General features: G+C 36.5%; 1 protein-coding gene across 2 annotated transcripts; it reads right to left on the reverse strand.

Annotated features, from left to right (window-relative positions):
- Window positions 1-111: 111 nt before the first annotated feature.
- On the reverse strand, window positions 112-25,634 carry LOC137940307 (isoamylase 3, chloroplastic). Of its 2 annotated transcripts, XM_068785288.1 has the most exons (24): window positions 25,407-25,634; window positions 24,582-24,636; window positions 24,416-24,490; window positions 22,552-22,709; window positions 21,469-21,562; window positions 20,963-21,199; window positions 20,783-20,887; window positions 19,972-20,076; window positions 19,614-19,748; window positions 19,304-19,390; window positions 18,738-18,795; window positions 18,577-18,640; window positions 11,053-11,152; window positions 10,350-10,450; window positions 10,190-10,241; window positions 9,867-9,929; window positions 3,685-3,774; window positions 3,520-3,592; window positions 3,224-3,303; window positions 2,193-2,297; window positions 1,996-2,094; window positions 1,246-1,307; window positions 971-1,079; window positions 112-852 (listed from the first exon to the last, which is right to left on the reverse strand). In XM_068785288.1, exons 1-24 carry the CDS (start codon window positions 25,535-25,537, stop codon window positions 739-741), a joined length of 2,352 nt encoding a protein of 783 aa, XP_068641389.1. In that variant the 5' UTR covers window positions 25,538-25,634; the 3' UTR covers window positions 112-738. The 2 variants fall into 2 exon arrangements, with proteins under 2 accessions (XP_068641389.1, XP_068641390.1); XM_068785289.1 differs by lacking the exon at window positions 24,582-24,636 and having other exon boundaries at window positions 24,416-24,485.
- Between the last annotated feature and the right edge of the window lie 32 nt (window positions 25,635-25,666).

A 25,666-nucleotide genomic window follows, 5' to 3' on the forward strand; every position in this document is an offset into this window, starting at 1 on the left:
CTGTGACTTGTACTGGGAAGTCCTATTTGGGTCGTTGATACTGAAAGATCAGACATTTGTAATGTCCTACATTACAAAATCTTATATTATATATCAAGGAGTAGAAGAAGATTTTTTAACTTTTCATTGTACACTTTCACTTTGACTTTTGATTGCACTTTCAAAATACACTAACATCCCCAATGTATTCTTTGCTAATTGTCGCTCCCCCGTTAAGGTTTCACGTTAGAACATTGCTAATACAGGTGTCACACACCGGCAGATCAGCGGCACCTGCGGCGGCAAATAAAGGTTGCAAGAGAGCGACGACCACAACCATTTCCTCCCAAGGTTGAATTGATTTGTCAGCTTTTTCCACTACAGGATGGTGACTGGGAAATGAGGTACTTTTAAAGGGAGAAAAGGGACAGGGAAAGGCGTCAAGGGAGGATGACACTAAGAAGGTCTATTTTCATATTCGGGTATTGTTGTAATCTTCACATGCTTCACCTTGTTGAGGGCTTAAGCTTGCCTTCATTATAGAGAACGCCTGTCCCCTTAAAAAATGAAAGGGTTATTCAGTATATAGCATGTATATATGAACCAATTGATCATTCTCTTATTGTTACTTCTACCATAATAGTTTTAACTCTGGTGCAATCCGAGACGGAGCCAACATCAGTGCAATTGCATGTGTAGCCCTGCATCGGGCTGTAATCTCTGATCAACCAGCTGATGCTCCAATTAAAACACAATATTTCATGGTTTCGCCTCAAGAAGAATTGAGGAAAAAGGAGCAACATTGTATGTGTCTTTAACACCTGATACGCCCCCAGGAACAAAATCATCAGGGGAAGGAAGATTTGTATCGACCTGAAATTATATTCCATTAAACTACAGTAAGTAGATGACTCGAAATGTCATTCCATTAAACTACAGTAAGTAGATGCTTCGTAAATGAAAGGTCTACAACAGTGAGGTTGTAGCATACCACTCGGTACCATTGTCTTTTATGGGTTAGTGAGGGCACTACAGTCTCGACAAAATAATCATGAGCATTAAATGCCAAGTAGAGGTCTCTGTGATCTCTATCGTGAAGCCTGCAAGATGATTAATGCTAGTAAGGATCAATCCATCAGATCGATTGAAGGCACTAGATAGAAGAAACTGCTTGATAACAACAAAATAGTGGCAATTGAGAAACCATTGAATCGAAAATATGTAAATTATTGAATAAGAAAAGAAGAATTGAGTGATTTTTCTTACGTAAATGCAAGGAACCTGCTGTCATAGTTCTCCCAATTTGACTCGTGCCAAGTGATATCACCCTCAAATGTTTAACAAGAGGATTAGTCCAAGAGATATGGAAGTTATTATTGCTTATTCAAACACAGAGCAACTATATTTTGCAAGAGCAAACACTTAAAAAGTAGCTAGAAACAACATTGTAGCCATTTTCAGCATAAGACTCATTAAATTTTTCTCATACTCATTTCTGAACTGTTTAAAGAAAAAACAATCCACTCAAGGAAATATTCTTCCCTTTGTCAAGGTTGATAATATCTACCAATTAAATCAGTGTCAATAAGAATATATATTAAGTCCAGATCATGTCATTATAAATGAATCTATATCCAAGACCATCTAGCCTTGTGGCAACATTTAATACTAAGCCTAGGCAGTTGTTCAGAGGTCAGTTGTGACAATTCGAGATACAAGGGTAACAAATTCTCTAATTGTCTGAGAAACAACACAATGATGCCCCATACTTCAAGGCAGAAGCTAAGCTTGTCCAATTCCAGGGGATTGCAAGCCAGAGAGTATGATGGCAGTCCAATTCGCAAAATTGAAAAGACATTTTTTTTGGCAGGTACTATTTTATCAGAAATAGCTTTTCATGCAACTAAAAAAGAAGTAGATTTCTCGATTGTGCAGAAACTTCTAAACGAAAATGCCTAGGCAAAGTGTAAAATGAAAAAATAAAAGCCAAACTAAGAATAAGCAGTGGTATCCTACTTCCTTAAGAAATTTATCTTGTCCTAATGCAGGATGCTGATGACGGAACTTTATCACCTCTGAGAAAAATCTGAAGTGGGAATTCTTTTTTGATTCCAGCTGTTTCATCGGGAGAAAAAATCACAACCATTAGTTCTACCTTTTGAAATGGATGTGATAAATAATGTAAATTATACAGTAAAGAGAAAATAAGTCACCTGCTTCCACTGGAAATGGTTAATAGCAGTATCGTGCCCATAACTGTTATTGTTTCCATAGCGTGTATGCCCATACTCATCCCCCATAAGCATCATCGGTGTTCCCTATTTTGAATGCCAAGCTCAAATTTAGAAGTAAGACAATAAAAGCAGATAGGCATCTCAAATCCCAATAGATTAACTGGAAAGGTTCAAACATAATGCTGTAGTCTGATCAAAGAAAACACCAATCTTGACGCCCTACAAAGGCATCAATCCTGAAGCAGAAAGCTTATAGTGAAGTATATGTAGTTTAAATAATCTTCACCACTTATTTACAAGTTTAAAAGTTTGATTGGCGATAAAGATCAGGTGAATGAAATTTAGAGTCAGAACAAAGCTTCAATGTGGACTATGGTCACTAATGCAAGTCACCCAACTCTCCATTAGCTTCCAATAAGTGCTGGATTTGGCTTAACTTGTAAATACTTGTTTTTTTTTTTTTAAATGTTGAAGATATTTGTTTATTATAATTAACTAGAAAATTCAGGAGCATGAAACATGTATCTGAGCTATTTATGATAGACTGTAAAGGCAGTCTATAAATGATAAAGTTGTGGATAGATAATGGGATACCGAAACAGGCAAAGGAGTAAAACAAGACAGAAAAATTAAGGATATCATTGATATTTTAAAATGTTGAGAGTTGAGGGTATTTTAGTAATTTCTCATGCAAACAAAAGGGTCCAGGTTAGTGTTTAAAGAGGTATAGTTATTGTGTAAATCTTTGAGTTAATAAGTGTGCTTTACATACGTTGAAGTCCTCAAATGAAGGGCTTTTTAGTCTTTTTTGTAAAATACTAAAGTTGGAAATAAAACCAGATGGGGGTCGATTTTATTCCCCCATCCAGCAGGTTGTACGACAGCCCTTCTTGCCTCTTTTCTCTTCTTCTTTATTTTCTCTCCAATTTCTCTTCTATTTTCCTTTTTTTTTCACATAAAACAAATTGGCCCTTCCTGAAACTCCAGTCTGATCATAATGAAAGTAGTACCTGAGAAATCATCAGAGCCAAATGAAAGTTTTTCATCTGACGGGAACGAAGAGCACAAATATAGGGATCACTACTTTCACCTGTACAGTTTAATACGAAACGAAAAAACAACAATCAAAATCAGTACAAACCACTACATGCATTATATCTCAGTAATCAAATGAAGCTACTTGAAGCACCACAGTTGATAGCATATTAAACTGCTTCATTTGTTTCCAAAACAAGCTGCTGCAAGAACCAGAAAAGTACTTTATCTTTTTATTGGTTGTAATAAAGACAATAAGACAAAAACTTACCTTCAACACCACAGTTCCAACTAAAATTATCATTGCTTCCATCTCTGCCCCCTTCTCCATTGGCATCATTGTGCTGAACGGCCAGAATTGAGATTCAAATAAAAAAAATAGTCCATTTCCATTTAAATGTTATTCCCGAAAACTCATAAAAAGATGTAGAAGTACCTTGAAGTTGTAGGCCACAAGATCATAGAGTGTAAAACCATCATGTGCAATGACAAAATTAATGCTATGATACGGCTTTCGCTTGTTAACCTATCAAGTGAAGTTATATCAGGAAAAACACTCAGAATGCAAGGCCTCTTTGAGTCAGAACAAACAAAAATTTTCACAAAGTTTTATAACAATAGGAATCATGATATAATAGTCCAATGCTCAACAGTACCACAAATGATATCAAGTCACAAGTGTAGTAACAGATTATTACCACAGCACCAAGCTTCATTTGCCTATTAAGAGTTGATCTCTCATGGACATGAATTGAATTATATGAAGAAGGTTATTTTAGTAATTTTACACATGTCAAATGGTTCCTCTAGGTTAGTAGTCAGGTCAGATGTTTAAAGGAGCTTTATATTTCAATTTTCATTAAATTCTGAAGTATATATATGTAGATATAGGAGTTTGTGTAGAGAAGGGCACTTCTGTACTTTTTATTTTGTTTTCACCTTTAAATGATTTATTAATGGAGAGGTCGACCCCCATGCCTCACAGGAGCGTGTGCATGCTGTCACACCCTTCTATCATCTCTCTTCTCTTTTTTTATCATCTCTCTTCTCTTTTTTTATCTTCTTTCTTCTCTCTATCAACTCCTTAATCTCTCAATTTAACATGGTATCAAAGCAATAAGGATTTCATGCAAGATTTCACTTATCTTTAAGCCTATAAACTCTCCAAGAAAGGGGTTCTTCCAATTTTCAACTGGTAGGACTTAAAAGGCTCTATTTTTTTTCTTTTTGTGCCATAACCTAAAGATTGATGGCTTTTGCCTGGTAAAACTACCAGAAAGAGGAGAAATAAAGAAGGACAAATGAAAGAGAGCAGAGAAAGAAGATGCAAAAGTGCTGCAGTATGCGGCACTGTTCTCAAGGCGGATTTCAACCTCCTTTCATTAAATAGTTGACTTAAGTGACTAATGTATACAATGACAAAAATCCCCCTCTAGGTCAACCTACTGATCTCCTAGAATATAAGACATAAATCTGAAAATTTACCCTAACATCCACCGGAACTAGGTAAATACTATCCTACTCCTAGAGGAAGAATATATGTATGTAAAATGACCAAATTACCCTTGATATTAACAACTTTAACACTCCTCTCAAGTTGAAGCATAAATATCTATAAGCTCCAACTATTCCCAAAAGTTCCCATGATCTCGTTTTCCCAAAGCTCTGGTAAAAACATCAACAAGTTAATTTGTAGTCTTGACATAGGAATTAACCACTATTCCACCCATCAAAGCATTTCTAATAAAGAGGCAATCTACCTTTATATGTTTAATCATTTCATGAAATAAAACATTGTATACAATGAAAATGGCAACTATATCGTCATAGTACATCGTCATAGCCTCTTTAGCAAGAAGGCCCAATTCTTTCAACTTAGATTTCATCCACAGAAATTCATTGACTGTTTGAACCATCACTTTATATTCAGCCTCTACACTTGAATGAGCTACTATTCTGCTTCTTGCTCTTCCAACTCACTAAGTTACCTCCGACATACACACAATATCCAGAGGTTGATTTTTCTATCCAACTTGGACCTGACATAGTCAACATCTGAATACCCTATAATTTGCAAACGACTACATAGCTCATACAACAATCCTTCTCCCAGAGCACCTTTCAAGTATCTCAATATTAGCAAGGCAACAACTAAATGAGTTTTTCTTGGTCATTCCATAATCTGGCGAACCATACTCACTGCAAATGCCATACTAGGCCTAGTCAATGTAAACATAAATAAGCTTACCTATATATGGTCTTATCTCTAAGCTCGTCATTGTCCTCCTCAAGAAGATTATGATTAACCTCTATAGGAGCCTCCGTAGGGTTAACAACCCATACTCATGTCGCATATCAGTCATACCCGTTTTGCTTCTCGCTACTTCAATCTTAAGAAAATATTTAAGTGTTCCTAGATCCTTGATCTGTAAACAGTGTTCCGAATACCTTTTCACCTTGTCAATACCATATTTGTCACTAACGGATAGAACTACCTCGTCAACAAATACAATCAAAACCACAATGCCAGAGGACCGGTTTAACATCTTCATTCAAAAAAAAAAAAAAATTGACTCTTCTAAAAGCCCAAGAACATCAGAATCCAATGGAACTTATCAAACAGAATTTTAGGACTTTGTTTGAGACCATAGGTAACTTTATGTAACCTATATACTTTTCTTTTATCCTCTTAAGCAACATACCCAGAAGGTTGTTCCATATATGCCTCTTTAGCTAAATCTTTGCACTATAAGGCATTTTTTAACATCCAATTAGTATAATGGCTAACTCTAATTAACTACAATAGATATCAAAATGCAAACAGAAGATAACCGAGCAATTGGAGAGAGTCTCAAAGACATCCACCCCGTAAGTTTGTATGTATCCCTTTGCCATAAGTCTGGCCTTATACTTCTCAACGAAACCATTAGCTTTATATTTCACTGCATATACCCATCACCAACCTACTATGGTTGCATTTAATGGTGGCTTACACAAAGTCCATGTTCCTCTATCAGTTAAGGATTCCATTTCAGCATCCATAGCCTATTTCCAAATAGATGATAACAAGACTTCCTACATAAAAGAAGGAATAGAGCAAGATACAGGGATAACACAGGATTTAAAGGACTCCAGCTAGTGATTGAAGGACAAATTTTGAGGTCGGATACCTAGTACCTTTTTGGGTACAAGCACGAACACCTCCACGAAGGGACACTAGGAGATGTAGATCTCTTACCTCAGAAGCAGAAGACAAGGAAGGCATTGGCACAAATGAGAGAGAGTACCCTAAAGCTATAGACTTGGAAGACATTTGTCTCCTATATACTTGCAAAGGCTTGGATGATACCAAAATTTTCTCACAAACTAGAACATCATTTGGAACATCCTCCACGGGTAGTGGAGCAACAACATCAACACCAACACATCATATTCAACTAACTGTTGAAAATAACAAAACATTTTCAAAAAAAGTAATGTCGTTGAGACATGTTTTCCTTGTAAATAATAATAACACCTACACCACTTTTGAAAACGTGAGTATTCAAGAAAAACACACTTAATTGCTCTAAGAGACAATTTATCAATTAAAGAACTAAGAACATGAATATAGGAACAAACCCAAACACACGTGGGCATAGAGAAAACAATTCATGTATCAGACTTGAGCTTTAAACAGTAATTGTCCACCAAGCACAAAAGAAACCATCCTATTAATCAAGAAACAAGCTATGAGAACATCTTATTGTTGAGGGTGTGCATACTTAGTCAACATCCTATTTCTAAATTTGTGTCTTTCAACTTGCTGTTTGGTTCTTTCAAAACCTTTATTTTGTCCTAATTTTCTTGTACTATGCCTTCTTCAGTGCAGGAAGCTTTGTTTTTTTTTTTTAAATGTGATTTTATTAAGAGAGCAAAGAGGAGGAGCTAACTCCTAACAACAAGAGATTACAAGGAAGCTCCTTGCTTGGTTACAGCATCAGCCACAAAATTTGTTGATCTTGGAATGAGAGACCAAAAACAGTCAAAAAGATTGACAAAATCCAAAATTTCAAAAAAGGTATCCCAATGTCGCCACCATGGAGGCGCAGAGACATTCTCACACCAACCAATCACCACCTTGGAGTCTCCCTCAATCAGGATAGGCCCAAAGCAGTGATCTCGAAAGACACGGAGCCCATTAAGAAGGTTTTAAGCTCGGCCGTTGTGGAGTCTGCAATACCGAGAGGGCCGGAAAAGGAGATGATCTGGTTCCCAAGAGAATCACGAATCAAGCCGATGACACCCGCTAAGTGCAAGAAGTTTTTTTACGTCTCAAGTGGAAGCAGGCAATGGATGTAGAAATAGGTTTCATTGATTACTGAAGGCACTTGGACTCTTATGTGATAATCCTCGTATTGCTGCTGTTGTAGGATGTCGTTGAGTCTATACTGTAAATATGATGCAAATGGGTCTATTGGGAGGTATAAGGCAAGACTTGTGGCATAAGAATACACTCAAACGTATGGTGTAAATGTTTTTGAGACTTTCTCACCTACAACAAGATCGACTTTTTTTTGGATTTTAATATCTATTGCAGTTACAAAGGGATGGCCTTTGTTTCAATTGGATATCAATAATGCTCTTTAGTATGGGGAATTGGAAGAAGGGTTGAACCTGAAACAACCTCCTAGGTATGTTGCTCAAGACGAGACTGGGAAAATATGTAGACTTAACAAAGCTAGTTATGGCCAGTGTAATTTGATAAGTTTAGTAAGGTAGTTATGTCCTTGGGATTTCGTAGAAGTCACGATGATCACTCATTATTTTTTTTGAGGAGAAATTCTGGATTTGTGGTATTACTTGTGTATGTAGATGTTATTGTGCTGTTACAAGTGATATTAGAGATATTGAAGAAGTAAAAGAACATTTAGACAAGGATTTTGAAACCAAATATTAAGGATCCCTTTTAAGTACTTTCTAGGAGTTGAGGCAGCAAGAAGTAAAGCAGGCATAGTTTTGACACAACAAAAATAGGTCATTGATATGTTGCAAGAGTATGCCTCTAGGAGCAAAGTCTGTGAAGATACCTATGTAATCTACATGATGATAGCATAGTTAAGCTCAAGGACAAGACCATGTATAGGGGGCTAATCAGCATGCTCATATATGCCACAGTTACACATTCTAATATATCGTCTACTGTCAATGTTGTTAGTCAAATCATGGAGCATTCAAGAAAAATTCATTTAGAAGCTGCATATAGAATATTGAAGTATTTAAAAGGAGTACCTAGAAAGACTTGCAATATGAACCATATGGTCATTTATAGATTGAGGGGTTTTCAAATGTTGACCATGAAAGATTTAAGTTAGATTGAAAGTCTAGTACTAGTTAATTGTGTTTTTGTTGAAGGTTATTTAATTAGTTGGACAAGCAAGAAGCAAAATGTTATTGTTTGCTCAAGTGCAGAAGTAGAATATAGGTCTATGGCACGTACAGTGAGCTATTAGGGGTAAGGTCAGTCTTGCAATAGTTAGGGTTTCCAACTAAAGATCCTATGTCGATGCGGTGTGATAATCAAACAACTATATTCATCACAAAGAATCTAGTGTTTCCTGAAATGATGAACTACGTTCAGGTAGATTGTTATTTGATCAATAATGAAGTAACGAACGGAGCAATAGTCACTCCGTATGTTTAATTTATTGAGCAACTTGGTGATATGTTCACAAGCGCCATAGGAAAGCGTGATTTTGGGAGTTTTTGTAACAAATTGGGGCTTTATGATATATATGCTCCAACGTGAGAGGTAGTATTGAATTATGTGAAGAAAGGTATTTTGGTAATGGTTAGTAGTAAGCTCACATGCTTATAGGAGCTTTATATTTCGATTTTCATTAAAATTAGGAAGTGTATATATGTAGATATAGGAGTTCGAGTGTATAAGGGTATTTCTGTACTTTACACTATTTTCACTTAAGTGATTTATTAATAAAGAGAGGTCAACCCCCCAGCCTCATTGGAGTGCATGCATTCTTCCTACCATCTCTCTTCTCTTTTCTATCTTCTTTTTTCTCTGTTTTCTACCTTCTTTCTTCTCTCTACTCAATCTCTCAATTTAACATGGAACACATGCATGGGTTGCATTATGAGGATTCATCAGAATCAGTAAATATTGGCCTTCTCCTCCCACCAGGAAAAAGAAAGAAAAAAAAAAGGGAAAATTGCCTGCCCTTCTTCAAACAGGAAAAAGAAAAAAAAATTGCTTCATAATAGCATGTACTAATCGGCACATCAAAGGAACTTTGGCTAAAATCAGGACAGTCAGGAGAAATGTACTCTCTCCTTGCATAGTTTAAAGTAGTGATCTGTTTCCAGATTTATACATGGTGCCCTTATGATGTTAAACGAAAAGTTAAATGAACACTTGTAAAAAGTAAAATGTCCACTATTCCTACAGCACATCAAAGGAACTTTGGACTAAAATCAGCACAGTCGGGGAGAAATATTCTCTCTCCTTGCATAGTTTAAAGTAGGGATCTGTTTCCAGATTTATACATGGTGCCCTAATGATGTTAAAAGAAAAGTTAAATGAACACTTGTAAAAATGTAAAATGTCCTCTATTCCTAAGCTACCTGGTACAAATCAGAAGATCCAGCCAAACGAGTTGCAAAGCTTCCTTTCATGCCTAGGTCACCCTGCAAAAATGAATATATATAGTAGTAAGATGTAGATAGCCCTTATACACCTTCAAAATACTGCTCATGAAAAGTATGACACAATGAAATTATCTGGGAAAAAAGTACATAAGAGCAAAACTCCACTTTGCTATCCAGCTAGTTATCCTCTCCCGTGCTCAAGAACATTTTATAAGTAGTAGTAAAGAGGAAAAAAATAAATTACTATCATTAGTTTCCCTAGTATGAGTGTCTCTTCTTTTTTCCTTAGAATGTCTAACCTTAATAAATTTTCTAACATCATCACGATATTTCCCATTCCATTCTGCCCACCTGCAATATTATAGGGAAAGAAGTTGAAGAACTCCATCGGAAGAAACAAACAATGAACAATTTCAAAACTTTCAGATCACCACTAGTAAGTTTTGAGAAGGATGTCACCTGTCCCAATTGGGAAATTTTCCAACCAGATAAAGACCTCCACAATCCCAAGGTTCTGAGATTATTTTGCAGCTAGATAGAACATCATCCTTCGCAATAGCCTGGTCATTAAAATGCAATGAAATAAGCATTAAGTGTAAAACTTGCAGTCGGTAAAGAAATCAGCAATCACTGAAGCTACCTCACTAGACCCTTTTTACTGGAAATTTCACTTTATTAAACGTAATAAAATTAGAATCAACACTCAGTGTCCTTATCTTAAGACAAGAAAATCTACTGTAAAATTGATAGAAGAAAGAGAAGAAAGAAGGGAAAGAGGAGAAGAGAAGGAGAAAGACAAGAGAGAAGGCTGTGATAGGCAGCAGCTTAGTTAGGGGTGAAAACACGACCACTAATCGCTTTTATTAAGATCCTTTAATTGGGTATTATACAATGACCAATATAACCACATGACTTAAAGAAAAGAGAAAATTACATCTGTGTCCCATAAGATAAAAAAAAATTTACAGCATAAGACAGAACAACCTTAAGCAGATCGAATGACCCACTTATGTAATGACTAAACTACCTTTGAACGTTAACATCTATTTTAAGACTTCACCCAAATAAGAGTTCAATACCACTTCATCTCAATGCTATGAAACCTTACCTATCATTAGATGAATGTAATGTACATGTAAAAAGTTCAGTAAATATGTCAGACCTTAATAAGTGGTGGTGAACTGAGTGGTGATCCATTAGTTCCTCGACAAAGAACACTCGCTAGGTCAAAACGGAATCCATCAACATGATACTCCGTCACCCTTCAATTAGTGAGAACATAATGAGTACTTAGAATAAATATTAAAAATATTTGTTCTGATGAGAAAAATCAACAGGATAGAAGTCTTGAACAGAGAAGAATACAACTGGTAGACTTGAAAGATATTCAAAAAAAGACCAAATAAAATAATTTAACAGATTCTATACATATGCTATAAACCGGAAAGTTTCTGCATCTTGGAAAGTTTCTAACTCTCAATGATGGAAGTAGGAAGCCACAGCCAATACAGATCTTATCAAAAGTGAATGCTCATTGAGAAATTACATCTAAAACATTTTACAGCAAGATGGTTTAGTTGATTTTCTTCCAAAAAGGGTGAATTTTATTCAAAGCAAGCCAGGAGCAAAATACAAGACCAAAGAAGGAGCTCTCACATTACAGCGAGCAATTCGAGGGAGACTCCTTGCCTAACAATGGAATCAGTTAATGAATTAGGTGATCTAGGAACATTCTTTCAGAAGCAGTCAAATAAAGAGAAGATATCTATAATGTCGCGAAAGGTCTTCCAATGACACGAAGGGGGGTCAAACTTTGAGGAGCACCAACCAATCACAACTTTAGAATCACCTTCAATCAAAGGATAGTTTAGTTGGTTAAGTGTCAACTTTGAACCATATATACCAACAAATTGCTGAAACATCTAATACCAATAGGTTGTTTTCTTTCTTTCTTTTTTTTTTTTTTTTTTTTGAGAAAGAGAGAAATCACCAATGGGACGCTTTATTGGTCAAAAAATTGATATTGATCAATTGAGTTTAATTTTTTAAGTTTACACTCAGTTCCATCCCAAAACAATTAGCCACTTCATTTCGGAGACCTATTCCACAGCCTTATAAACCAACAGATTCCAAGTCATTTGCAGATATGGGACTTTTTATTCACGTTAACACACCCTCTCACACCCAATCCTAAATAGATAGACGGGCCCACAACATAGGATTTGTTGAAAGATATAATTAGATTTTACTTTTTTTCACAAAAGGTATTTTCCCTTAAAAACTAGATTCCTAAGGTTTATGACCTGTCAGGATATAGATGTAACTTTGATAATTGTTTACATTAGAAATAGGGGAAAGGGATCAGAAAAACCCTAATCTTTCCCACACTTTTCTTCCTACAAATTAAAACATGGTATCAGAGCAAGTTGACTAGGTCTATGAGTTGATCGTCAACTCACACAGTTTCGTTTATTGTTCTTCTTCAATAAATCTCGTTTCTACTCTCACATATTTTTCTTCTTCAATGAATCTCATCTCTACTCTTGCACTTCCTTGTTCATCTCCAAGGATGTAAATTTTCTTGTTTAATTTTGCGCCTTCAATAAATGTCGTCTTTGTCTTTGTTATAAAAGTCTACGTGCCCTCCATTCTGAAACAATCTAGCGAAGGAGTACACTATTCTTAAGACGAAGAGCTCATCCCATTACAAAGTTGTCTTTTGTTGATTTGGCCCAATTGAGATAATTGTCACCATTCAACTTTTCAGATGTAATAGTAATAATGTCCTTCCCATCAAAACCTGAATTAGATGGCGTATATATCTCACCAAAATAAGACATGATGCTTGTATAAAAACACAATTTTTTTCAATTTCACCTTCCAAAAGTTTGTATGATCAGCCTAAGTAGGCCCCACCTCGCAGAATTCGGGTTAGGCAATTACTACGATGTGCACACTTCAAACTTCACAGATTATAGCATAGACTTCAGATTCTAGATAAAATAACTCAAATAATCATCAATTAGGGCTGACATCAATATAAGCTTGAGATGATGCAAGCATGGGCAGGAGAGGGAGTTGGCACACATCCCAAGACTAGCATAAAAAAACAATTTTGGGGCAGTTTAAATTCTAAAGAACTGTCCTAGGAATAGTAGAACCAGTAATCCTAGGGTTATGGCAAAGAAAAAAGAAGAAAAAATTGGATTTTTACCAACCGATAGCCGAAATATCTAAGGAGATCCTTCTTTTACTTATTCCTCTGCTTCAAAGGATGATAAAGGTTGACAAAAAACTTTCCTAAAAGTGATTTACTGCTCTAATACCATTCAAAAAGGGGAGAGAGAGCGACGGAGAGAGAATGAGGAAAAGAAAGGAGAAAGCTCAAAATTATGAGCTGCATTGGGGGTTATGCACGACCCTCAACCTATTTATTAAGTGGCTATCATAAAATTACAAGAATGCCCCTCACTTAAGTGAAACCCTAATCTTCTTATATCTCCCACTCTACATGTCCTATGTATATGAAACTTCGACTACAAACATAATTCAACACAGGGAACAAATTACATCAAAACAAAAAGTGATGGTAAGGTGAAATGACCAAAATGCCCTTGTACTAGTTTTTCAAAAAACACCAAGGACTGCTATTCACATGTACCATAGTCAATCGAAATTGGGACGAGTCTCAAAGTCAAATTTGGCTCAAGTGGGCTTAACAAGGAAAAAAGCTAGCTACCAGCACAAAAATAGATATTTAATGCAATTTAAGACAACTAGTGGAATACCGAAAGAGTTGGAAAGTCGCAACCTTGTACACCGGTTTGGGACTGACTGAGTCAAATTACATAAGGTTGAACTGGAGTTGAAACAACGAGTAGGCAATCCTCAAGCACAAACATGTTTTTTTTTCACACGTGTGAACTTGCCCAAACATGCACGTCGAGTAAAGGCACATCAGGGGCTTCATTTTCCCCAAACTTAGGTCTCCTTTAGGTGACGAGAGGAAGGCTGTTGCAGCATCAGCAGGGGCTGTAGGCAACGACAGAGGTGTCGACTAATGGCGGCGACAGCTGAAGTGTGGATTTTGGCAATGACGTGTTGGTGCCACAAAACTAAACAGAAATGATGGAAACGACTCAGCTCCAGTGAGAGGCAACGACGAATATGCATCACTGAGGTCCGACATCAGATGACAACAACGAAGGCCGATGCGACAGCGAGTGATGGCACTGTGAAGATTTTGCAACAGCGAGTGATGGCACTGTGAAGATTTTGCAACAACGAGCAATGGCACTGTGAAAATTTTGCGACGGTATCAATGGCGTGGAGTAGCGATGGAATACACCCTCTATTGATTTCTAGGGCCAACACATCAACACAAAAGATCTCAAAGGAAGGAGAGTAGAGAACCTCTAGCTATTGGGAGAGAGGAGAGAAGAAACTAAGGGAGAAAAAAGGAGAAAAATAGAGAGAGGTGTAAGGACGAATTTGATCCAAGAGGAAAAGGCTTGAATGCTCTACCCCATGCCCGGAGCTTGTATTTATAGTTGTGGGAAGGTATTTACAATGATTACAATGTTCTTAGGGCTACATGCTTCAAAAGGAAAAAGGCATTAGATGACATACACCAGCTTGCATAATTATAATTTTATGTCATCTCTATAAAAATTCTCCTTATTTACTAGTCATGCCACCCCTACACACGTCGGTGTCTTTTAACACCCACCATTCTCTTTTTTTTTTTTTATTCTCTGTTTGGTTCTTTTGATGGGGGGAAGGGACACACGCAAGGGAAATCGGGGAGGATTTGAGGCGACAAAGCCTGGGAGATGGGTCACTAATGCATAAGGACTCTCGCCAAAGGGATCTTCGGCAATGATACCAAGTTGATGCGGCATCAGTATGTTCCTTCCTGAAATCGAGAGTGAGAAGAAGAAACAACAAAAGGAGAAGAAGAACAAAGGGAGAAGAAGAACAAAGGGAGAAGAAGAATAGAGGAAAAAAAAGAACAGAGCAAGAGCATTGAGGGAGAGCAGGTCAAGGGACTCTTTCAAAGTCTTGCAATCCTTAAATAAAGACTCAAAACCCTAATTGATAATTCAAATGAAGAAAATGCTCCTAATCCAATGAAATAATTAATTCCTAAAAACAATCCAAAATATGGATCATAAAATTACAAAATGTCTTCTAATCAATTCTAAGTGAGTCACTACCCAACCACAATGTGGTGGATTCGGTCGCGGCCCCGTGCTTCTTGGTATACACTCATGTAATCAGCAGCACATGAGTGGTGTCCCCACCACTAACATTCCTCATACACACCTTGTATATGAGAATAGGATCAAAATTGGATGGTGGTCAATGGGGACAAACTTAATTTTCAATCTCAAATCTTTGCCCGCTCTGATACCATGTTGATTTCGAGGGCCAACACATAAACACAAAAGATCACAAGGGAAGGAAAGAAAAGAAGAACTCTAGCTCTTGTGAGAGAGGAGAGAAGAAACCAAGTGAGAGAAAGAGGAGAAAAAGAGAGAGGTGTAAGGACGAATTTGAGCCAAGAGGAATGATGCTCTACGCCATGCTTTGAAATTGTATTTATAGTTGTGGGAAGGCGTTTATAATGACTACAATGCCCTTAGGGTTACATGCTTCAAAAGAAAAAAGACATAAGATGACATACACCAACTTGCATACTATGCCATCTCTATGAAAGTATTCCTTATTTACTAGCCATGCCACCCCTACACACGTGGATGTCTTTTAACACCTCCATTCTCTATTTGGTTCTTCTGGTGGGGGGGAGGGAAGTCAGTAGGGGAAATCAAGGAGGATTTGAGGCGAGAAGCATGGGAGATGAGTCACCAATGCAAAAGAACTCTCGCCGAAGGGATCTTCGGTTCTGATACCAAGCTGATGCGGCATCAGTATGTTCCTTCCTGAAATTGAGAATGAGAAGAAGAACAAAGGAAGAAGAAGCAAAGAGGGCAGAAGAAGATAAGAGGGAGAGCATAGAGCGAGAGCAGGTCAAGGGACTCTTTCAAAGTCTTGCAATCCTTAAATAAAGATTCAAAACCCTAATTGATAATTCAAATGAAGAAAATGCCCCTCATCAAATGAAATAATTAATTCCTAAAAACAATCCAAAATATGGATCATAAAATTACAAAATGTCTCTAATTAATTCTAAACGAGTCACTACCCAACCACAATGTGGTGGGTTTAGTCGTGGTCCCGTGCTTCTTGGTATACATTCGTGTAATCGGCGGCACATGAGTGGTGTTCCCACCACTAACATTCCTCATACACACCTTGCATATGAGAAGTAGGATCAAAACTGGATGGTGATCAATGGCTACAAAATTAATTTTCCAAGCAGTGGAACTCATTTACATAACAGAGCTGATAAGTATATCATTGCACTTGCCAATATGGTCCAAGTTTCCAGATGATAATCTCAGCAATGGTAGGGCCATTCGAAACGTTTTAGATATAGGCTATTCGTAGGCTGTGGTGTTGCAACCTTTGGTGCTTACCTTTTTCCAATCAACATAATTGCATTGTCTCTCGCACCAAATGATGTTCATGAGAACCAAAATTCAATTCATACTAGAGAGGGGAATCCCTTCGAACAGAAAGGCTTCCATATCCTAGACAATCATTTGAGTTGGCACATTGTTCTAGATGTAGGAAGATTGGCTCCAAAGAGATGGTATTCTCCTATAAGAAGTGGATAGATTGTTGAGGCCAGGTGGCTATATTGGCTAATGGTCTCTAGAAGTTTATGCACAAGATCCAGAAAATATAACAATTTGGAGTGCTTTAAGTAACCTTCTTGCAAGGATGTGCTGGAGAGTTGTTTCCAGGAGGGATCAGACTTGTATTTGGATGAAGTTAACTAGTAATAGCTTCTACTCAAGGAGGGAGCCCAACATTAAGCCCTCCAAGTCATAAAGGAAACCATACCAATTGTAGAACCACAGAAGGGCATTGATCCAATGCATCTTTCCACCCAAGCCAGCCCATTATATCATCAGCAATTTTGATGCTGAAACTGCCATAAAGTGTTAGAGAGGGCAGGCATTTAATCCTCCATAGGATTTTATTTTTTTGGTCAAGTTGTGATTAATCTTTTGGTCGATTTGTTGATCAATCTGGTCAATTTTCATGCCCAATTTCTAGTCTGATTTGGTTGATTGGCTAGTCTAACTTGAGGTTGATTCTATAATCAGCTTCATGATTAATTAAAACTTTATGCAGTTTGGTCATGGTTTATTTATGTTATCCTCCTTGGTGTCAAAACTGGTCACTTGATTAGAGTAGCATCTTTGAGTTGTTCTAAAACCTTTAGTATTTCTTCAATAAATTACTTCTTTTCATCACTTCAAATCAATGCATATACAGCCAGTACCTTCAAAAAACAGAAGTGCACCAAAATCCAATGTGAGTCAAGTCTTATTATTCACCCAAGTGATTTTATTTTATTTTTTGAGCTACCTTTAAAACAGTGAGTAGTCTCTTTTCCATACACTAAAATTGGGCTCTTTATCTGCCTCTGAAATTCAGTAGAACTTTTTTCAAACTTCGCCCATTTTTTTATTAGTATACGGAGTTTGTCATTTGGCTAGGAGTGATTTTTCTTCTCTCATATTTGTTTTGTGCAAATTGGGCATCTTCAAAAAAGAAAGAGTAATCCCCAACTTGAGGAAAATAAGAAGAAGAAGAAGAAGAAGAAGTACAAAGAAAGACATATTTTGTGGTATTTGATACAGTTTACAATGAAGAATTCCACGTGTTGAGGTAAAAAAAATTTATGTGACCAACAATGAAGAACATTCAAGAGGGAGAATAGAAGATGAAAATTTGAAGCCAAAGTGCAAACTCAAAAGCCGAAGACGATTTTTTTAAGACCAAATTTTTATTTTTATTTTTATTTTTATGCTTACAATAGACTATGAGACAAATTTTGTAACAAGCTAAAACTATATGCTCCAACTTGAAGGGGAATGTTGGAAGATAGAATTAGGTTTTACTTTTTTTTCCATGAAAGTATTTTCCATTAAAAACTAGATTCCAAAGGTTTACAGCATGTAAGGATATAAATATAATTTTGATTATTATTGACATTATAAATAAGGGAGAGGAGTCAAAAAATCCTAATCTCTCCCGTACTTTTCTTCCTGCAAATTGCAATAGAATGTATGGATGAGGCACACATAAACAGACAAATAAGTGAGGGTTTAGCCTTGGCTCAAATAAGAAGTTTGAGCCCCTTTTCCATCTAAAAATGACTAGCCACTTAGGACCACAGATTCCCAAAACCATTTTTTATGATAGACTTTTCAGCCACAATAACAAATTACTTAACTATTTGTACGCAATTGCATTTTCAAGTAGAGAACACAGTTTAAACCACAGTCATACAACATATGCACTAGAACACTATCTCATTGACATAACTGAAAGAAATGCTGTAATAATGCTTTTACAAGATTGGTGGACCAAACAATGCAGATTACTAAAGTTATTTTTATTCTTCCGACGCACAAGTTAATAAGAGATTATGCTTCAGATTACTGAAGTGGTATTCAAATGCTGCATGAAACTCAATAAAGCAAGTATATCGCAAAGACATCACTAGGGTAACATCTTTTGAATTTTAAAAATGTTTAGGTGCCCCTACCAGTGCCTTAGACTATCCAATATAAGTTCCATGACCACAGGATGGTTGCAATTTAGTGTGTTCCCTGGAAGACCAAAGAAAGAATAATGCATGTAAAAAGATGGATAGAGAAGACTTCATTAACCAAAAAGAAAAACATTCACAGAGTGCATTCAAATTACCACAGCCTGAGAAATTAAGAAGCTGAACAGGGTTGTGGAGATCTAGCATGTAATACACCTATAAAAAAGGAAAATATAATTACAAAGCATTATCAGTTGCCGAAAATGGGTAGTTGACAGAGGATGTCCATGTCACTTACAAGCATATGAAAACACAAAGTTAACTAAATAGAAAGGAATTTCATCTGTTATCAATAGCCCTACTTTTAGTTAGATAAGTTTCACACAGGTATCACGGGAAGCAGTTGCTACACCTCAAACTGACTACAAGGTATAATATGATCCTTAAAAAGTGGTAAGATGCAAAGAATATTGATAAGCTAAAGTATTTGAAATAATACCCTTTCCTTTCTTCTTCTTTTTTCTTCTAATTTTATACTTTTCAAGTAAAATTAAAAAAAAAAAAAAGTCAAGAAAAGACAAAAAAGACCTCATATTTGAACAATTTAAACAACCAACATGTTACTGAATACTTAAAAAGGCAGCAGAAAGTCGACAGACAATAAATTAAAAAAAGCTATCAACTTATCTTCCAAAAACAACCAAAAATTTAAAATTAAAATCACCTTATTATCTATGCCACGAAAAGAAGTAATATAAGGATGCTCATCATCAGCTTCATTAGTGTGATTGTAGACCACATCCAAGATAACCTGTGCCAAGCATAATGAGGAATGAGAGGAATGATTCCATCCAATGATGATAAAGATTTGAATGCATATGTCATGTGTGTATATATATATATATATATATATATATATATATATATATTATATACACACTCACACATATATATACATACACATATGTAAAGATATGTGTACACTGATCGGTATGCAAATTGGTAGAGAGAGAGAGAGAGAGAGAGAGCACTACCTCAATTCCTGCACCGTGGAGAGCTTTCACCATCTCTTTGAACTCTTGAGAAGCAGCAACAGGTCCTCCACCAGCACTAGCATACCGACTCATGGGAGCAAAAAAATTTATTGTAGAGTAGCCCCATGTATTGATCTTGTAGAAAAACAAGTGAATTTAGAACGAACTCCTATAAAAAAGCGGAATCCAATAACCAAAATAATTTTAATAAAATAACAGGAAAATATTTTTTTATAGAGAAGTTAAGTTGCCCGAGAAGATCATTAAAATTAAAAGAGCGTACACTCTCAAAAAATATTGTAAAATTTCGCACAGATAAGAAGATTTTTTTTACACGGAGATAAGGAGATTATTTTACCAGGTGATCTCTAGGATTTGGAAACCGCTGGAATTCAAACTCATCAAACTCAAAAATGGGCAAGAGCTCCACAGCATTGATGCCAAGCTCCAAAAGGTGTGGTATCTACATTTTTTGCATTAAAGCAAATAACAGTCAAATGTTCAAATATTGTATAAGTTTATGCATTTCATCTTCAAACAATTCACCCAAGCTGAATATCTGAATTACATTATGAATGCTGAACATATATCTCAAAATTCCATGTAGCCTCCACCTTTCAAAGGCTACATTCTAATCTTTGTCATAATTCTTAGAAAAACATGAATGAATATAGCTGAAAGCAAAAGCATTGTATAGGATCCAGAACTCAAATAAATACCCTCAACTGATAGTCAATTACAGGATTTAGCTAATTCAAATAAAAGAGGGAGTTCTATTCCAGCACTCATTTTGCAACAAGCAGTTAGTGAACTAGACTGTGGCTTTAGGGACCTCTACATGAAATTAAACAAAGTTATAAGTGCAAATTTTTGGCTGCATGACAACCTAGCTCGTTTGTAACTGTAGGTGCCACCACTTTGGCTTTTAGGTTCTTTCCCTAATAAAATAAAGAAAAGAGTTTGCAGCATGACAAATTCCTAGTCAATTTTCAGTGTATCCCAGAGACATGAGCCCATCTAAACCATCTGACTTTATTCACTAATTCATATGAATGAAAGTTTAACCTAGTAAAACATTATGTACAGAGTAATAAAGCTCACACATAGTTTACCATCAAGAGTAAAAGAAGAAAATAAGAAAAAAGGAGGTGAACTTTTTAGTTAGCAACCTTCTCAATGACACCAAGATAGCTTCCACGTTTTTCAGGATCCACTCCGCTTGATTCATCAGCAGTAAAGGCACGGACATTCATTTCATACACAACTAGATCTTTCTGCATAGGATTAGAAAAGTTAGTCAAATGCAATTATGTACCAAATCCTTAAAAAGAAAAAGCATTGTATTTTACCTCAGGTATGTTTGGAGGCTTGTCATTGAGACCCCAGTCAAACGGCAAGGAAGTAAAATCATAAGTTCCAAAAAACTTAGACATCTTCCTAGAGGTATCACCAAACATTCTACGCCCCTCAATTAGTTTTGCATATGGGTCAAGAAGAACAATACTGTTGTCATAGCGATGACCCTCTTTCCATCCTGGAGGTCCATCAACACGGTATCCATAAAGAACACCACATCGAGGCAGATCCTGAAATTTTTAAATATGTTTACAGAACAAACAATAAAAATAAATATGAACGGCAGAAATAGAAGAAGTCATGAAACCATTTTTCACAGTAAAGTGATAAATGTAGTCACTAAAATATAATGCATCCTACACACAGAAACCAAAAAGAGAGAAATAAATGCATGCACACACACAACAGCGACTTGAACCGCATCTGCATGCACACAAGCACCCACACACGCAAGGAGAAAAGGTCTAAACAGGGAATGTAAATTCAAACTTCAAACTACCTTTACAAGAATGTGCCATATATCACTGCTCTTATTTATCTCTGGGTTCAATTTGATCTCAACAATTTTGTAATCAACCTTTTCAGATGTGTCCCTGAAGATGGAAATTGTTGTGAGACAGCAAGTTTTGCAAGGGGTGGAAGGAAACATCTCAAGAATCTCAAAATTAAATAAGTAATGCTATAAATTTGTCAAGTATATAAATAAAATATTTGTCCAGCACCATCCCCAAGGAGAAAAAAATACAGTCACATCTGTCAAAGTCCTAGGCAAGAGCACTTCCCAGGAGGTCACCCATCCTAGAATTACTCTCGCCCAGGCTCGCTTAACTACGAAGTTCTGAGTCAAATACCTAGCCAATACAACTCGAAAAGACTAACCATTTAAAGTGCAGAAAGCAAGTACCTAACTCAGACCACAAACTCTAATGAGAGTGGACGGAACCACTCTGACACCCACCCCGCCCATTGTGGAGCCGATTCTCACTGGATACGAACGCGGGCCATGGCGTGCCTAGCTCTGATACCATGTCAAAGTCCTAGGCAAGAGCACTTCCCCAGGAGGTCACCCATCCTAGAATTACTCTCGCCCAGGCTCGCTTAACTACGAAGTTCTGAGTCAGATACCTAGCCAATACAACTCGAAAAGACTAGCCATTTAAAGTGCGGAAAGCAAGTACCTAACTCAGACCACAAACTCTAACGAGAGTGGACGGAACCACTCCGACAACATCAATCACCACCAAAGGAAAATGGAAATTCCACTAAGAGAAAGACATGATGTTTTTAAAATATAAGTAACCAACACCATACAGAAAGAAAGAGCTCATTTGAACTGTGCCAAAACTAACAATGGGACATTTGGGAAGGAAACTCAACCATCAAAAGCTTTTGTTTTCTTTTAGATAAAACCTTCTGAACAAGAAATTCTTTTAGATACTGTAATTTAAGAAAAATGTTGCAAATTTTAGCATGAAGCTTCAAAATAAACACTTCCTAAACTCCCTAGATACTATTAGTAATGTAATTTAAGCAAAAATCATACTATCATTAGCACATAATATTTAGCAAAAAAGATAATTACCTTTCTGGAATATATAAACAGAGTGTAACTGAGGATGCATGTTGTGAAAAGATAGCAAAGTTGATTCCATTTTCCAATGCAGAGGCTCCAAGAGGAAAAGGTTGGCCCGGAGAAACATCCAGGGATGGGCTTATCACAGCCACTTCAGGGGTCTTCTCCTGATATTCAGGAAAATGAGCACTAAACATTACACAAATTTTGTTTCAACAAATACATCACCCAGAATCATTTATTTTTTTGTTCGTTTTGTTTGTCTGAGGAATCACTTGGAATAAGTTAAAGATTTGCTCTCTACTGGCTCTGTCAATTAATATTTCACAAAAGTAAGAAAACCATTTGGAAAAATTGAAAGTAGGAAAATGAAGAAGAAAATAGTGAAGGAAATCAACATTAATCCAATCAATAAAAATCTTGTCTTTAACTGCCTCTGTTATTGGATCCACTCATTTTTTGGCTTGAAATAGTCTCCAAAAATCATCTTTTTTTGGCTTGAAATAGTCTCCATGACTTATGCAGTTAAGTCTTTGACATCAGGCTCATAATCGTCTCCTAAATTGATTTTAGAATTATCAGATTCTAGGACTTTTAGCAGCAAGTAAACTTAATGCACTAACTTCATACTTTTCCTCATTCACAAATCCTTAAATTTATAATCCTTAAATTTATTGATGCTTGCCAGTCCTCATTTTTTCTTTCTTCTAGCAAGATCCAACTATGACTTAAATTGATAAAAATGAAAACAGTATGATTGCATCAAATGTAAGTTTAATGGATGCTCATGCTCAAATGCTAGGAGTAAATATTTATTTGATTTTAAAAAAAAAAGTATCTTACAAACTTTTGAACAAAAAAAGGTATCCAGTCGATTTCCTCATCATTTGCAGATAAAATTTCAACCCCCACAGACCAATGATGAATTTTCTCATCATTCAATATGTTGAATAGGAAAAAGTCCCATATTGATAAGTATGAAGAACTGCGGTTGGGTTATAAGATTTGGTAATAGGCCCCAAAGTGGTTAATCATTTCGGAATGAAACTGCTTCAATCCAATAGTGGTATTAGAGCAAGATGTGTATGTGAGTCAAGACCCTTTTATGCTCTCCAGGTTATTTTTCTATTATATGCTCTGTTGGGTGGGAGAAGGTGAGTTGTGTGCTCAGTTGGTGTTTGTTTCCATGTCTCAATCCCATTATATAGGAATAGAACGGAAATCAATCCAACAGAATACAATCTGCAGATTGAAGCAAGGCCAACATCCTGCTGAAACATGTCTGATTGAGCTATTTTGCATTCATACATTTGGGGCCAAGAGATAAGCTCTATAAAAAGTAAGGAGAGAGAAGAAGAGATGAAGAGAGAAAGAAAGAGACAGAGAGGAGAAGAGAGAGTGGAGAGAATGGCTCAAAACTGAACTGCCTTGGGTGGCGTGCACGTCCCCAAGCTTAGTAAGTAGAAAAATAAAAATTACAAGTATGCCCCCGCTTAAGTGAAACCCTAATCTTCTTATATCTCACACTCTACATGTCCTATTTACATGAATTTTGGGCTTTAAGCATAATTCAACATAAGGAACAAGATTACATCAATATATCTACCAATGAAGGTCAGGTGAAATGACCAAATTCCTTGTAGTTGTTTTTCGACAAGCACTTATGATGCCAAAGCTTGGATATCCAATACAGCCTTTTTCTGTAGCATGCGATGCACACAAACTGTCTACCTAACCTTCAAGTATGCAAAACCAACTAAAAGCAACACATTACTTTACTATCAAAGAAAAATAAAAGATAAGTATGCCAACAGAAGTGAACAAACAGTTATGCTCATTGCTTTACCAATAAAACTAAATATGAAATAAATACCTCTACTGCAGTTCCTTGTCCATTTTGACCATAAATCTCAGCAGCCTTACACCGGATTGAGTTGCTGCGTCTAACCTAAGCCAAAAATCAGATCATCCCTCGCATTGGAAAAGGACCTACTGAGAGTTTCTCATTTACATGTTGAAAAAAAGAGGACGAGCCCTGCCTTAAAAATTGATATCCGTCCATAGCATGCAACCAGGTTCTTACTTGATCTCGATCTGAATAATTGTTCAGAAAATATTAGAAAATAAAGATGTTTAAAAATTTAAATCCCCTTACAGGCCATTAGTTCTATCTTGAGGTAATCCGATTCGTTCAGCATAAACCAGGTATCACCCACAATTCAGGGGAAAGATGTGAGTAAGAAACGTTTACATTTCCAAGGAAAATAATAAGCACAAAAGCAAGGCTTTGCTGCTTCAGAAACGCAAGAACCTTGTCATTGTCAGCATAAAAAAGAGCTCCCGTAGGACCATGACCCGTGACCAGTAACCAAAAATGCCAACTCCAAAGAATTTCTTCAAGTCTAATATCAATCATCGCCTTGGTCTACTAAACAGCTACCAAGAAGTGCAGACGTGAAGTCTTCTTCTAAAACAGAAAGATACTGGACTACGGACATGAAGGAACACACTCTAAGCTGGGCGTGGCCCCAAGGCAATTACTTGGATAAGATAAAAAAAACGAATTAAACAGCATAAACGTCTGTCGAAAAACATTTTCCAGGCGTAAAGCCTTTCCTCTGAGGATTTAACTTTATATAGCGAAAACAACGTACTGTAATACTAATCCAATTCCACGTTAAGAAGACAAATCCATTCTCAGAATTCAAACCAAACCAATTAAACTCTTCAGTAACTAACGACTATCCACTGATTTCCAATGGCATTTGACATCCAGATCAAAACCGCTCGTCCGAAAACCTCTCGCTCACTCCCATTAAAAAACTTTACGAATTAAAGATGAATTTGAAACAGAAGCTGCTTACCCCATGATGACGCTGCCGGAAACTCGGCAGGAAACCTTGCCAAAGAGTTGAGAAGCCTCAGCATTTGAATTACGGAAAGTTGAGCAGAGAATCGTATTCAAAACTTGTCGCCCGGAAAGCAGAGAATCCATGGATGAGTGTAACGAAGCAAAATCTAACAAAGAGATCTAAGAAAAGCATTCGAAAAAGTGGAGGCTCTTTGCGGAAGCAGTAAGTACTACGCACAAAAGAGTACGCTCAACTTCCCGATGCCGACCTCG

The sequence above is a fragment of the Aristolochia californica genome, unplaced genomic scaffold (assembly GCF_029961685.1).
Source record: "Aristolochia californica isolate CCGP_79_NKW_82.1479 unplaced genomic scaffold, dmAriCali1.0.hap1 SCAF_9, whole genome shotgun sequence".
In the NCBI taxonomy this organism is placed as follows: domain Eukaryota; kingdom Viridiplantae; phylum Streptophyta; class Magnoliopsida; order Piperales; family Aristolochiaceae; genus Aristolochia; species Aristolochia californica.